The 13,434-nt window shown below is 41.1% G+C and overlaps 1 protein-coding gene across 1 annotated transcript in view; it reads right to left on the bottom strand.

The window, feature by feature from the left end:
- The window catches only part of foxk1 (forkhead box K1), a 65,410-nt gene that overhangs the window by 19,446 nt on the left and 32,530 nt on the right, over window positions 1–13,434 (bottom strand). The window contains 1 exon segment of the mRNA XM_078417625.1: window positions 1,281–1,437. Coding sequence (XP_078273751.1) covers window positions 1,281–1,437 — 157 coding nt within the window.

Genomic DNA, 13,434 nt, shown 5'->3' with positions numbered 1-13,434 from the left:
CACACATTAACTATCCTCTGACTAGAGGTTCCTCCTCACCTCCTTTCTAAAAGAGAGCCCTTTAATTCTGACGCTATGACCTCTGGACCTAGGCTCTCCCACCAGTGGAAACATCATTTCCACATCCACTCTATCCATGCCTTTCATTATTCTGTAATGTAATATAAATTACTAATGTGATATAAAAATTCGGGCGGCAGTGGCTCAGCGGTAGAGTTGCTGCTTTACAGCGCCACATACCCGGGCTTGTCCACAGACGTATCCCTGTCAGGGGCAATTATGAATGGCAATTAAATGCTCTTTTTGACGGTGATACCCAACAATTCTGTGAATGAACTAAGCAAAACACCCCGAAGCATAATGATTCTGCGATATGACAATGCATCCTTAAGATCTACAATTAAAGATGATGTAGAAACAAGGAACTGCAGAAGCTGATTTACAAAACAAAAGGTACAAATTGCTGGAGTAACTCAGCAGGTTAGGCAGCATCCCTGGAGAACATGGATAGGTGACCTATCGGTTTGGGACCCTTCTTCAGACTGAAGGGTCCCGATCTGAAACGTCACCTATCCATGTTCTCCAGGGAAGCTGCCTGACCCACTGAGTTACTCCAGCATTCTGTGAAACGTAACCTATCCATGTTCTCCAGGGAAGCTGCCTGACCCACTGAGTTACTCCAGCACTCTGTGAAACGTCACCTATCCATGTTCTCCAGGGAAGCTGCCTGACCCGCTGAGTTACTCCAGCACGTTATGTCTTTTTTTAAAAAGTATGATGAAATCGGTTAATAAATTGAATATGCAATTTCTTACATGCTCAGCTCTGCACTTCAAGTCTAATGCCGATCGCCAAATTGCAGCTAAAACACTAGTTAATCCCATTTACCACATTTAGTCCATATCCCTCTAAACCTTTTCTATCCATGTACCTGCCGAAATGTCTTTTAAATCTTGTAATAGTACCGGCCTCATCTACATCTTCTGGCAGCTTCTTCCATATACCCACCAACCCCGTGTGTGGATAAAGTTGCCCCTCAGGTTCCTGTTAAATCTTTCCTTTCTCACCCAAACCACTCTGGTTCTTGATTCCATTATCATAGGATAGTGTATTCGCCCTGTCTAGTCCCCTCGTGATTTTATGGTAAAACAGGAATGGTTTTTTTTTGGAAAGCTGCCAGGATCTCTTGAACCATTTACAAGTCACTGTTTCCAGAAACACGGAAAAGGGAAGAGTACAAGAAGAGTGGTGAGATTCACACATGTAAAACTGTTCCAAACCTTGGGGCTATCGCCACCAGATGTTTCTGCCTGTTGCTCGGATGCGGCCTTCTCGGCAAATGCTGCAGCTAGCTGTAGGTCTCTCGTGATGTTGCGTCCAAAGCGGTAACCAGAGCAGCCGGCACCTCGTGGGCTCACAGGACAGGAGTTGGGAACGCTGTTCAAAGCAATTTTAGAAACACATTTGGTCAGAATTGGTCACATAAATAAATGCAAATCTATCAAAAGATCACAAAGCCAAAAAGATCAACACTGATCACTATCCCAGAAATCCCTAAATGCACAATAATTGGAGAGATGTTAACATAGATTTCAACGTTATATGATGCCATCTCAGGAGGTGCCATAGCGCATCAATGCCTTCTAACATTTGAGATCCATCTTTTATCCATGGGTGATATTAAACATGCAGCCTCCAACAATTTACTATTTTTCTTGCAGTCTACTCTGTAAAGCACAAGCACTCTTTCCAATTTATTGGATTATATCCAACGTTTCAGAACATGACCACAACCAATTTTCTATATTGTTCCTCTCTTTCTCAAACTGGCAATGGCCTGATCTGATAAAGGTATATAAAATTATCAGATTATCTGATAAAGGTATATAAAATTATCAGAATCATAGATAAGGTAGATAGATACAGGGCAATGGTTTACGGTAAGAGGAAAGACCTTCAAAGGGTTTTTGAGGGGAATATTTTTCCTCTTCATACAGAGTTTTTGATGTCTGAACTCACTGCCAGTGGTGGAATCAGATAACTTCACGACATTTAGACAGGCACTTCAACAAGCAAGGCACAGAGGCACATGGACCCAATGTGGGTGAATGGGATTAGCGCAGATAGACAAAAATAGCAGCATGGACATGTTGTGCCGAGGGCTTATTTCTGTGCCATATAAGCTCTCAGTGTCTGTTGTCAAAAAGGCTGCTCTCATAAATGTTTTTTTCCAAGATTTCCAATTACATTTTCTCAAATTTACTCAAAATACAAGCAATTTTCAGACAATGGGGAAGTGGACACAAAATTCATTATTACCACTGGTTTGATTAAATAAACCTGAACCCCCCAGAATGTGCTAACTAGTTACGCATCATCGCAATCTTGTACAACTTTCACTTCATTGGCACTCTTGACAAATATTCATTATTGCACCAGTTAACATTAAATCCAAGCCAAATTATCCATTTCCAGTGATCCAAGAATTATCACAGTTGCTGCAAGAGCCAATAAAAAGGAGCAAAGCCGTGTGATGACTGGGGACTCCACTCACAGTGGAAGACATTGGTGACATGAAAATTAGAAATATAACTAAACTGGATACCTTTGTGTTGTTTTCAAAGTGCATTGACTAAAATGACAAAGCCTCAATCATATTTCAACCAATCTTACAAGGATTTCTGCACGTTTCTTAAATAACGTGCTTTGCAAACGACTCAAAAGGTATCAGTGTCTTGCGCACTAAACATATTCCAGAAGTATTCATAACTCAGCAATTGCAGTTTTCCAAGCAAGGATTGCACACCAAGCCAACGCCAACAAAAAAAACTTACACCTACACAATATATGGTTGGCACAAATAAATACAGATATACAAACAATATTAGTAACACATTATTACTCAAGGCCTACCACGCAAAAAAAGTTTTTCTATTGCATTAATGCAAAAAATGTTTCATTCCAAAGAGAATTAAAAAATCGCTAAAATTATTCATTTCTGCTCTGCTCTTCTCTTTCCTTCCTTCCCACAACTTGGCCGCGCCCTCACACCCCAAACAACGGTAGCAGCAAGAAATGTCTATTTGATTAACAAAATACAAAAGTTGTCAACAGGTGGCACCCTCAACATCGCTGTTAAGTTCTTCATGTTGATGAACAAACAAGCAAATGCAAAGCGGTCGGGGAAAAAACCTGAAGTTGTTCCGCCTGGGCGAACAATTTGGACATTGTTGTTAATATTTAAATGAGTCCAGAGCAAAAGTACCAGAGGCAACATCAATTTATGATCATGATGAACACATTCTAGTGCAGCACACGGGTATGCAGGGAATGGAGGGATGTGGATGATGTGCTGGCACGTAAGAGTTGGTCTTCACATCATGTTTGGCAGACATTGTGGGCTGAAGGGCCTGTTCCTGTGTAGAAAAAAAAACTGCAGATGCTGGTTTAAATCAAAGGTAGACACAAAATGCTGGAGTAACTCCGCGGGACAGGCAGCATCCCGGGAGGGAAGGAATGGGTGACGTTTCGGGTTTGAGTCCCTTCTTCAGACTCTATCAGGCCTGTTCCTGTACTGGACTATTATATGTTCTATGTTATTATACATCCAATGTGTGCGAGGTGACTTTAGATTGGTTTCGTTTATAGCGTGGAAACATGTCCTTCAGCCCACCGAGTCTGCGCCGGCCAGCGATCCCTGTACAATAACGCTATCCTACACCGACTAGGGACAATTTACAATTTTACAAAGCCAATTAAACTCTACGTCTTTGAAGTGTGGGAGGAAACCGGAGCTGCCAGAGAAAACCCACTTAGGTCACAGGAAATATAATATATGGTATAAGAAAATAACTGCAGATGCTGGTACATATCGAAGGTATTTATTCACAAAATGCTGGAGTAACTCAGCAGGTCAGGCAGCATCTCAGGATAGAAGGAATGGGTGACGTTTCGGTTCGAGACCCTTCTTCAGGTGACGTTTCAGGTCACAAGAAAAATGTACAAACAGCACCCGTAGTCAGGATCGAACGGGGGTCTCTGGCGCTGTAAGGCAGCAACTTTACCACTGAAGTGTCTTTTTTTTTAAATCAGTCTCAAATTCTTTAATTGGCATTGCACCAGCATGCTCTAAAACAACACAGTGGAAGTCTGCAAAATATTTTATCAAAGGGAGAGGTACTTTATGTTTCAGTTACAAAATAAATTACAAGCTCAGAAGCACAGCAGAAGAAACTATTTGCTCCCACCTTAAAATAACAACCTTCAAACTGTACACATTGAAAGTTGCACTGTACCATTATTCAGACTCTTGGGTCATTTCCAGCAACAGTGTGCCAGTTTTTAAGCAGGATGTTTTTTTCGGTTAGTGATTTTCAGCTTCCTTTATCCGAGTTGTTACTTAATAATGAATTATGTTTTCAAATCCCTCCATGGCTCCACCTACTCTACTCTCCAAAACCAACCTTCTACACTCATACCAACATCTCCCAAAGCTCTCCACTCTTACCTCACTCTTATCTTGAGAAAATAGGCTCCAAGCTCTGGAACTTCCTCCTTATATCTTCCTCAGAGAAGATTAATCTCTTTTTTAATGTCTCTGTGAACTACCTTGGGATTTTTACTGTTTGCTGTCATTATATACTCGTTATCCACAGTCTATAATCCGCAGGTCAGCAAACCCATCAAGTTGGTTGTGTATTACTAGGACCTTTATTAAATATAGTACGTCCTTCAGAGTGTACTCTGAATACAAAAGGAAAAAACATGCTGATAAGATAGAAAGCACCAACACTAACAGCAGATGAGGCAAATAGTATGGCTCCTATACGAGGGGAAAAAAGGAATTGTTTACATACTTAAGCTGAAATGAAGCATATTTTGTGATGCATAAAATGAATAGTATATACAAATATACTAGCAATATAATAGACTGGCATATTCAACATCATTCTATTTTAATGTAGATTACTTCTGCTGCATATTGGATCAAAGATTCCCAGATCAAACTCGAACATTTGAGTATGACCGTGCTGTAGGCTCTGTAATCTTACCATGAATATAGACACATAGATCCAGCCGTTTCCTACTTTTAATGGAAAATGAACATGAGGTGATTATCATTGTTTTCACATCATTTTTCTAACCTGGTTCAGTACATTGACAAACATAGAACGTTACCAAGCTGCTGGTATCTAATCCTTAACTACTATGTGAAAACACCACTATAGCAAACAACATCCAAAGGTTCAGCAAACAACATCCAAAGGTTCAAAGCGTAGCTGACAAAACCAAAACATTGTGCAACCAGAGTATGCACTGCATGCTCACCGCCTCCCTGTTCCACGTACGGATGTGCTTCGTGCTCGGCTCTTTAAAGCATGCCCATACATTTCTCCCGTCAGTTCAGTACAATTGTAGTACAATCATACCCGAAATGTCGCCTATCCCTGTGTTCTGCAGAGATGCTACCTGACCAACAGAGTTGCTTAAGGACGTAATGCCTCAGCTCATATTTTGTATATCCTCATCCATTCCTTTGTCACCTTCAGGCTTGGATGCTCCAAGACTTTTACTGCCATCCTCCATCATCCTATTCTCATGCAGTCATCAGACACTGTTACTCACGTCCTGATTGGTATAACGTTGTTTACTCATTCCCTATGGTGCTCCTGTTTAAACAACAAACGTTTTAAACATTTTCATTCTGGTTTCCAAATCACTTCATCCCTCCATCCAGTGTTTGTTGCCATCTCCCCAAACTCATAAAGTCTACAAAATGCCTGTAAATCTCTTAATCTGAAATAGACACAAAAAGCTAGAGTACTTCAGCGGGACAGGCAGCATCTCTGGAGAGAAGGAATGGGTGATGTTTTCGGTCGAGACCCTTCTTCAGTCTGAAGAAGGGTCTCGACCCGTAACATCACCCATTCCATCGCTCCAGAGATGCTGCCTGACCTGCTGAGTTACTCCAGCATTTTGTGTCTACCTTCGATTTAAACCAGCATCTGCAGTTTTTTCCCTACTTTTACGGCAGCACATTCGGCTTCACTTGCCTCGGCATTAAAGCTTGGAATTTCCTTTTGAGTATCTTGTAAAACTACCTCTGACCAAGCTGCTGTTATCTCCTCTACTATTCCCTATATGGCTATGTATTTTTGTTTAATAGTACTCTGTAAATATTTTGCCACTATAAATGCAGTTTATAGTTGTTATCATTATCGATGACGATGAGATGTTATTAAGCACAATGGTCCAATGACTAAAATCAAAATACCTTGATAACATTTCAGCAAAACACCAATGGCCGACTGCAGATTAGAGGTGTAGTATTTCAGACGGAAAAGTAAACCAAAGCACCATCCACTTTCTCTTTTTGGTTAAAATATATAATTTCAAAGAGGTGCAATGGGTTCCTTCTGGTGTCTTGGACATACCTATCTCTTGATCAGCAAATTATCTGGTCATTATCACATTTTGTGTGGGAGTTTGCTGTACTCAAATGGGGACTCCATTTCCTACATTCACTGAAAGCACTTTGAGACATCAGGTTTGCAAAAAACTGGACATAATTTTGTTTTTAGATATCCTCTCATTCAAGTATTAAACTACGTCCATCAATAACTCCAAAGGGGTTTATTTGACAAACTTCATCCTGCCAGCACAGCTGCCTCACAGCACTAGGGACCTGGGTTCAATCCTGACCCTAGGTGCTGCCAGTGTGGAGTTTGCACGTTCTCCCTGTGACCGCATAGGTTTCCTCCAAGTGTTCCCGTTTCCCCCTACAGATGAGTGGGTTTGTGGCTTAATTGGCTCTATAAATTGGCCTTAGTGCGTAGGGAGCGGATGTGAAAGTGGGATAACATGGAGCTAGTGTGAACGGGTGATTGACTGTCGGCGTGGGCTCGGAGGGCCTGTTTCCATGCTATATCTCTACACCAAACAAAAACTAAACTAAACTAAACCTACAAATGCCGAGTGAGACTGATGCCATGATGAACATTGCAGAGCAGGACAAAGTTTTTAAGTAGACTTTTTTGATATTTATAGTTTTTAATTTTGGGGCAGGTTAAAGTGCCAAACTAAAGACATTGAATTATTAATATTCTGATGGATTTCACATTAATATTAATATTGATAAAATCATGAGAAATTTTAAAACATTTATTGAATGGAATCACTGTGGAATTCCCTCAAAAATACACTTTTGGATAAAGCTTCCACATTCTGACTTCTGGTGGAGAGCCTTACCAACAGGTAGAATATAATAAAATCTGAGGCAGTGTTACAAAGCAAATGAAGCCTCCAACGACACAGGCAATTGTTGACACTCGTTGTGGTTTAACCTCCATGAGGTTGCAGTCAGGAAATGAATCCACATCAAAGCACCAAATGCCAATTGTAGCTGATGTGTCTTTCTTGCCAACTCCCTTTCCCGGTCGGTCCATCATCTGCCCCATTTTTAACAGCAGGTTTAATGAGAAATCCAAAAATAACTAAGGACATTTGTGACATTATGGAAAAAGACAGGGAGAGTGCAGATCATGGACATGTAGCTCAAAACTCATGTCCAACAAGTTTTAAGATTTGCATTTATTTTCCATGCTCGGAGATCTGGTTCAGTTTAAAGGACTCTCACCTCCATCAAAGGACAAGTACTCACATTCCACTGGCAATTTCCAAAAAAGAAAAACAGACCGACAATTTGGTATTTTATTCGTGAGAAAGAACTGCACCGTTATACACATAGTTTTTTGAATGAAATATGAAAGTAAAGAATGTTTAAAAATCTCGTGGTATTTTCTCACTGAAGAGAGGCAGCAAAATCCAACTGCCGGTGCATTCACTGGCATTCCTCTCTCTCTCGAGCAACGCAGATGATGTGGTCACTCATCGCAATGCAATTTGAAACATTCCTGAGCACCATTTCATTCCTGCCTTTGCCTGTATCACAATGGCCACGATTCAAAAGCAACTCACTTTAAATAAAGCACTTTTGAACGTTGAGAACTGATGAGACACTTAATAGAATCTAACATTTTTCCAATATTTCTTATAACAATTGCCTCTTTTGATTACACCAAAGGAAATCTATGGAGTGCCATCATTCTACAGCTTACGTTTTAAGTTGAGTAAATGTAAAGTCTGGTTACACACTGGATTGACATTAGTACAGGATCGGCTTGCTCCAGTTTTATACGGGCACATGGGGAGAACATCATAAATCGCACAAGTGAATCAAAGTCAACTGCTCTCATCAACTACAGAAAATGTCAGTTACTATGAACTGACAGGCCTTACTGATATTCAGACATATTTAGGGTGGAGGAACAAACCAAACCACAAAATAACACTGAAAAATGAACACTGCTCTGGTAGCAGACTCAAGGCTATCAACACCTCTCCAAACACATTATATCCATGTGCGCAAATATGCAAACTTATATATAATTACTTCAAGAAGCTTTACTTCCACGTGAAATAAATGAGTCTGAAGAAGGGTCCCGATCTGAAACGGTGCCTAACCATGTTCTCCAGAGATGCTGCCTGACCCGCTGAGTTACCCTGATTTCGACACAAGATTCCAGCATCTACAATTACTTGTGTCTGAAATAAATCAAGTATGTGCACACCTAATCTTTGAGATCACGTCCAGATACATAGAAACATAGAAAATAGATGCAGGAGGAGGCCATTTGGCCCTTCGAGCCAGCACCGCCATTCATTGTGATCATGGCTGATCATCCACAATTAGTAACCCGTGCCTGCCTTCTCCCCATATCCCTTGATTCCGCTAGCCCCGAGAGCTCTATCTAACTCTCTTTTAAATTCATCCAGTGAATTGGCCTCCACTGCCTTCTGTGACAGGGAATTCCACAAATTCACAACTCTCTGGGTGAAAAGGTTTTTTCTCACCTCGGTTTTAAATGGCCTCCCCATTATTCCTAGACTGTGGCCCTTGTTCTGGACTCGCCCAACATGGGGAATATTTTTCCTGCATCTAGCTGGTCCATTCCTTTAAAAATTTTATACTTCCCTCTCGTAAGATTCCCTCTCGTCCTTCTAAATTCCAGTGAATACAAGCCCAGTCTTTCCAATCTTTCCTCATATGACAGTCCCGCCATCCCGAGGATTAACCTCGTGAACCTACTCTGCACTGCCTCAATAGCGAGGATGTTCTTCCACAAATTAGGAGACCTACTCCAGATGTGGTCTCACCAGGGGCCTATACAACTGCAGAAGGACCTCTTTACTCCTTACCTTGTTATGAAGGCCAACATGCCATTAGCTTTCTTCACTGCCTGCTTACCCTGCATGTTTACTTTCAGTGACTGGTGTATAAGGACACCCAGGTCTCGTTACACTTCCCTTTTTCCTAATCTGAAACCATTGAGATAATAATCTGCCTCCTTGTTTTTGCCGCCAAAGTGGATAACCTCACATTTATCTAGATTATACTATATTTGCCACGCTGCACTAGCAGTCGACGTTCTAACTTTTATTCCACTACACACTCCTCCCACTAAACCAATTGCTCCAAATTGTGTTCATCTATCATTCCAGGGCTCATAGCTCTGAAATTGGTTCCCAGTCCAGAACTATTTCCATTTAAAAATTCACAACCTTGCTTTTAACTTCCTTCATCGATTTTCTCGATGTCATCACCGATCTCCTCCTCAAATCTCCCTGTACCTGCTCCTCCAATACAGGCACAATATATTATAATGAATTTTTGTCCACCAAATGTTAATGTCAAACTGGAAACAAACTGTTCAAAGTTGGTGTTGCAAGAGGCTACGGCACCGATATCAAAAATAGTCGAGCAAGTGAATATCAGCAAAAGCCTGAGTCATCACCAAGAATGCTTACAGGCATCAGGCTTTCAGATACAGAAGTGTGAAATAGATTGTTTTCTATTCAGCGTAACAGTGTTATCGTCGAGTGGGGAGGAGAAAAGAAAGGAATACAATTTAGAGGAAACACTTCTAACAGCCCTGACACTTCTAACACGGGTTATTATACCTAAAACAAACCCATGAAACATTCTGAGAAATAGAGACAAGAAAAAGATACAAAGTGCTAGACTAACTCAGCGGGTCAGGCAACATCCCTTGAGAACATGGATAGTTCTCGAGTGAAGGAGTGTGGGGAAAGGCTCTCTTAAAAGACACACAAATGTTCTTATTAATTTAATCAAGCTAACCATAGGAATGGTAGTAAGCAAAGTATGAATCATATTAGGTGAAACTGCTTATGAGGTGAAAACAGCCTTGGTGGGATTTTTACACTGCTTGTGCAGAGAGGGTACAATGGGAGGTGGCAGAAACTGAACTGAAAACCAGTGTAAACAAACTGGGTCAAACCATAAAACTTAACCACAAAAAACAGCCTTACATTTAAAGTTATTACTAAAAGATAGTTGTTACAAACAAATTTATGCCACACCTTATTTTTGGTTGGATACTTATTTCTTCAATATTGTATAAATTTAGTGAACTCTGTATATTTGGAACACCGTAACAATTTTATTTTAAAAGAAAACAGATGTACGTCAAAGCAAAAGATTGGTGAGGAACTCAGCAAGTGAGGCAGCATCTGTGGAGGGAATGCAGGGAATGCACCCGAATGACATTTCGGGTCAGGACCCTTCTTTAGACTTTGTCAAATGTCATTTAACACATTTTTCAAGATCATTTTTACAAAACCATCAACTTTATATTCTGAATATTTTAGTTTCAGAATCTACACATGTAACGAAGAGAGATACATAATGCTGGAGTAACACAGCGGGTCATGCAGCATCTCAGGAGAGAAGGAATGGGTGACGTTTCGGGTCGAGACCCTTCTTCAGACTGATGTCAGGGGTGGGGGCGGGACAAAGTGTGCAATTTAATTTGCAAATACACAACTCACATATTTAATAAAAAATAATAAAAGACAGATATTTTATTTTGTATAGGTTAATTTTGTTAGTGCATTCAAGTACGGGAGCTTCTAATTCTTGTCTTTAAAAAAAAAAATTAAGCTGCTTATAAATGCTGAAGTAATAGTCGCATATAGTTACAAACTAATCTCATTTAACTAAGAACGATTCACACTCAGACAGATCAACAGACTTTGTTTGAATCCTTTAAAAGTAAAATTTGGGTTGGTTTAGCATCCTTATAATTATTGAAGATGGCAAAATTAGAATTCTAGCTGTGTCCCAGTCATCAAAGTTAAGTACTCACTAATAAAACCAATGATGTAAGACAGCACAAAGTAATTACTGTGAAAGTGTGTGGTCTACAACGAGCCATCGAAGCTCACATTTCACTTACTAAAATTAATTTCTTAAAATTATATTCTCGCATTGTTAAGTAGAATAAATACCCCAATGGATGTCTCTGACTAATCAATTTTCTTGGAAAATATGAAATTACAAAAGAATATATTTTTGTAAAACCAACTAATTTGCTTTAAGACTCTATAACTCAACTGCAACAAATCTGAAATCATCATCATTGGTCCAAAAACGCTCACCAAATCCACCCAAAACTTCATCCTCAATATTAATGGTCTCCCAGTATCCACCTCCCCTCACATCCGGAATCTTGGAATCATCTTTGATCAAACCCTCTCCTTCGACAAACACATCACAAAGACAGCCTTCTTCCACCTCAAAATCATCCACGCCTTCATCACCTCCCGTCTGGACTACTGCAACAGCCTCCTCTATGGCTCATCCTCAAAAATCATCAGTAAACTTCAATACATTCAAAACTCCGCTGCCCGTCTACTCACCCACTCCCCGATCCGTGACGATATCACCCCCGTCCTTTACAAGCTCCACTGGCTCCCCATCCCCCAGAGAATCCAGTACAAAATCCTCCTCATGACCTACAAAGCCCTCCATAACCTGGCCCCATCCTACCTGACTGACCTCCTCCACAGGCACACTCCCACCTGCACGCTCCGCTCTGCTGCTGCCAACCTCCTGTCCCCCCCCATCCGGACCAAACTCAGATCCTGGGGGGACAGGGCTTTCTCCATCGCTGCTCCCACCCTCTGGAACTCACTACCCCAAACCGTCAGAGACTCCTCCTCACTCACCACATTCAAAACATCACTGAAGTCTCACCTGTTCAGCACTGCCTTCAACCACTGACCGTCACCTCACCCTGTCTCCTTTTTCTGTTCGTTTACTTATTTATCTATTTATTTTCTTCTCTATGTTTTAGTAATCCCTGTAAAGCGTCTTTGAGTGTTTGAAAAGCGCTATATAAATGTAATGCATTATTATTATTATTATTATAAATTGTTTTTTTACTCAAGATCCCAGCATCTGCAAAGTGCTGGAGCAACTCAGCAGGTCAGTCAGCATCCATGGAGAAAATAGCAAACAGCATTTCGGGACTGGTCTGAAGAAGCGCCCTGACCCGAAAAGTCATTTTCACCATTCATCTGACCCTCTGAGTTCCTTCAGCATTTTGTTTTTTAAACTGCTTTGAGAAAAGGCAAAGCTCAAGGTCAAACATCACCTTGGAAAAGTCACTTCTGTTGAATATGATCACAATGAATGGCGGTGCTGGCTCGAAGGGCCGAATGGCCTCCTCCTGCACCTATTTTCTATGTTGAGATTTATTATTATGCTGACTAATAGCAAATTATGACAGAAGTATCCAGATTATTTCACTTAATTTCCTGAACTTGTGATGATGTTCAGAGCAGCATTTATTCTCCCAGGGAGACCTTCTTGAACTATTGCAGTCCTTCTTGGTGAGACTACACACATAACACTGACATTCCAGTATCTAGACATAATGGTGCAAGAAAGGAGATCTAGTTCAGACAAGACAGTGCGAGACTGCAAGGAATATTCTGATGTTCTCGTTCTTTTGATGGTAGACACTGTGTGTTGGGAGGTGTAAGAAAATAACTGCAGATGCTGGTACAATTTGAGGGTATTTATTCACAGAATGCTGGAGTAACTCAGCAGGTCAGGCAGCATCTCAGGAGAGAAGGAATGGGTGACGTTTCGGGTCGAGACCCTTCTTCAGACTGATGTCAGGGAAGCGGGACAAAGGAAGGATATAGGTGGAGTCAGGAAGACAGTGGGAGATCTGGGAAGGGGAAGAGGAAGAGAGGGACAGAGGAACTATCTAAAGTTGGAGAAGTCATGTTCATACCGTTGGGCTGCAAGCTGCCCAGGCAAAATACGAGGTGCTGTTCCTCCAATTTCCGGTGGGCCTCACTATGGCACTGGAGGAGGCCCATGACAGAAAGGTCAGACTGGGAGTGGGAGGGGGAGTTGAAGTGCTCAGCCACCGGGAGATCAGGTTGGTTAAGGCAGACTGAGCGAAGGTGTTGAGCGAAGCGATCGCTGAGCCTGCGTTTGGTTTCATCGATGTAAAGAAGTTGACATGTAGAGCAACGGATGCAATAGATGAGGTTGGA

This window comes from Rhinoraja longicauda, chromosome 21 (assembly GCF_053455715.1).
Source record: "Rhinoraja longicauda isolate Sanriku21f chromosome 21, sRhiLon1.1, whole genome shotgun sequence".
NCBI lineage: Eukaryota > Metazoa > Chordata > Chondrichthyes > Rajiformes > Arhynchobatidae > Rhinoraja > Rhinoraja longicauda.
This window is presented reverse-complemented; position numbering and strand designations above follow the sequence as displayed.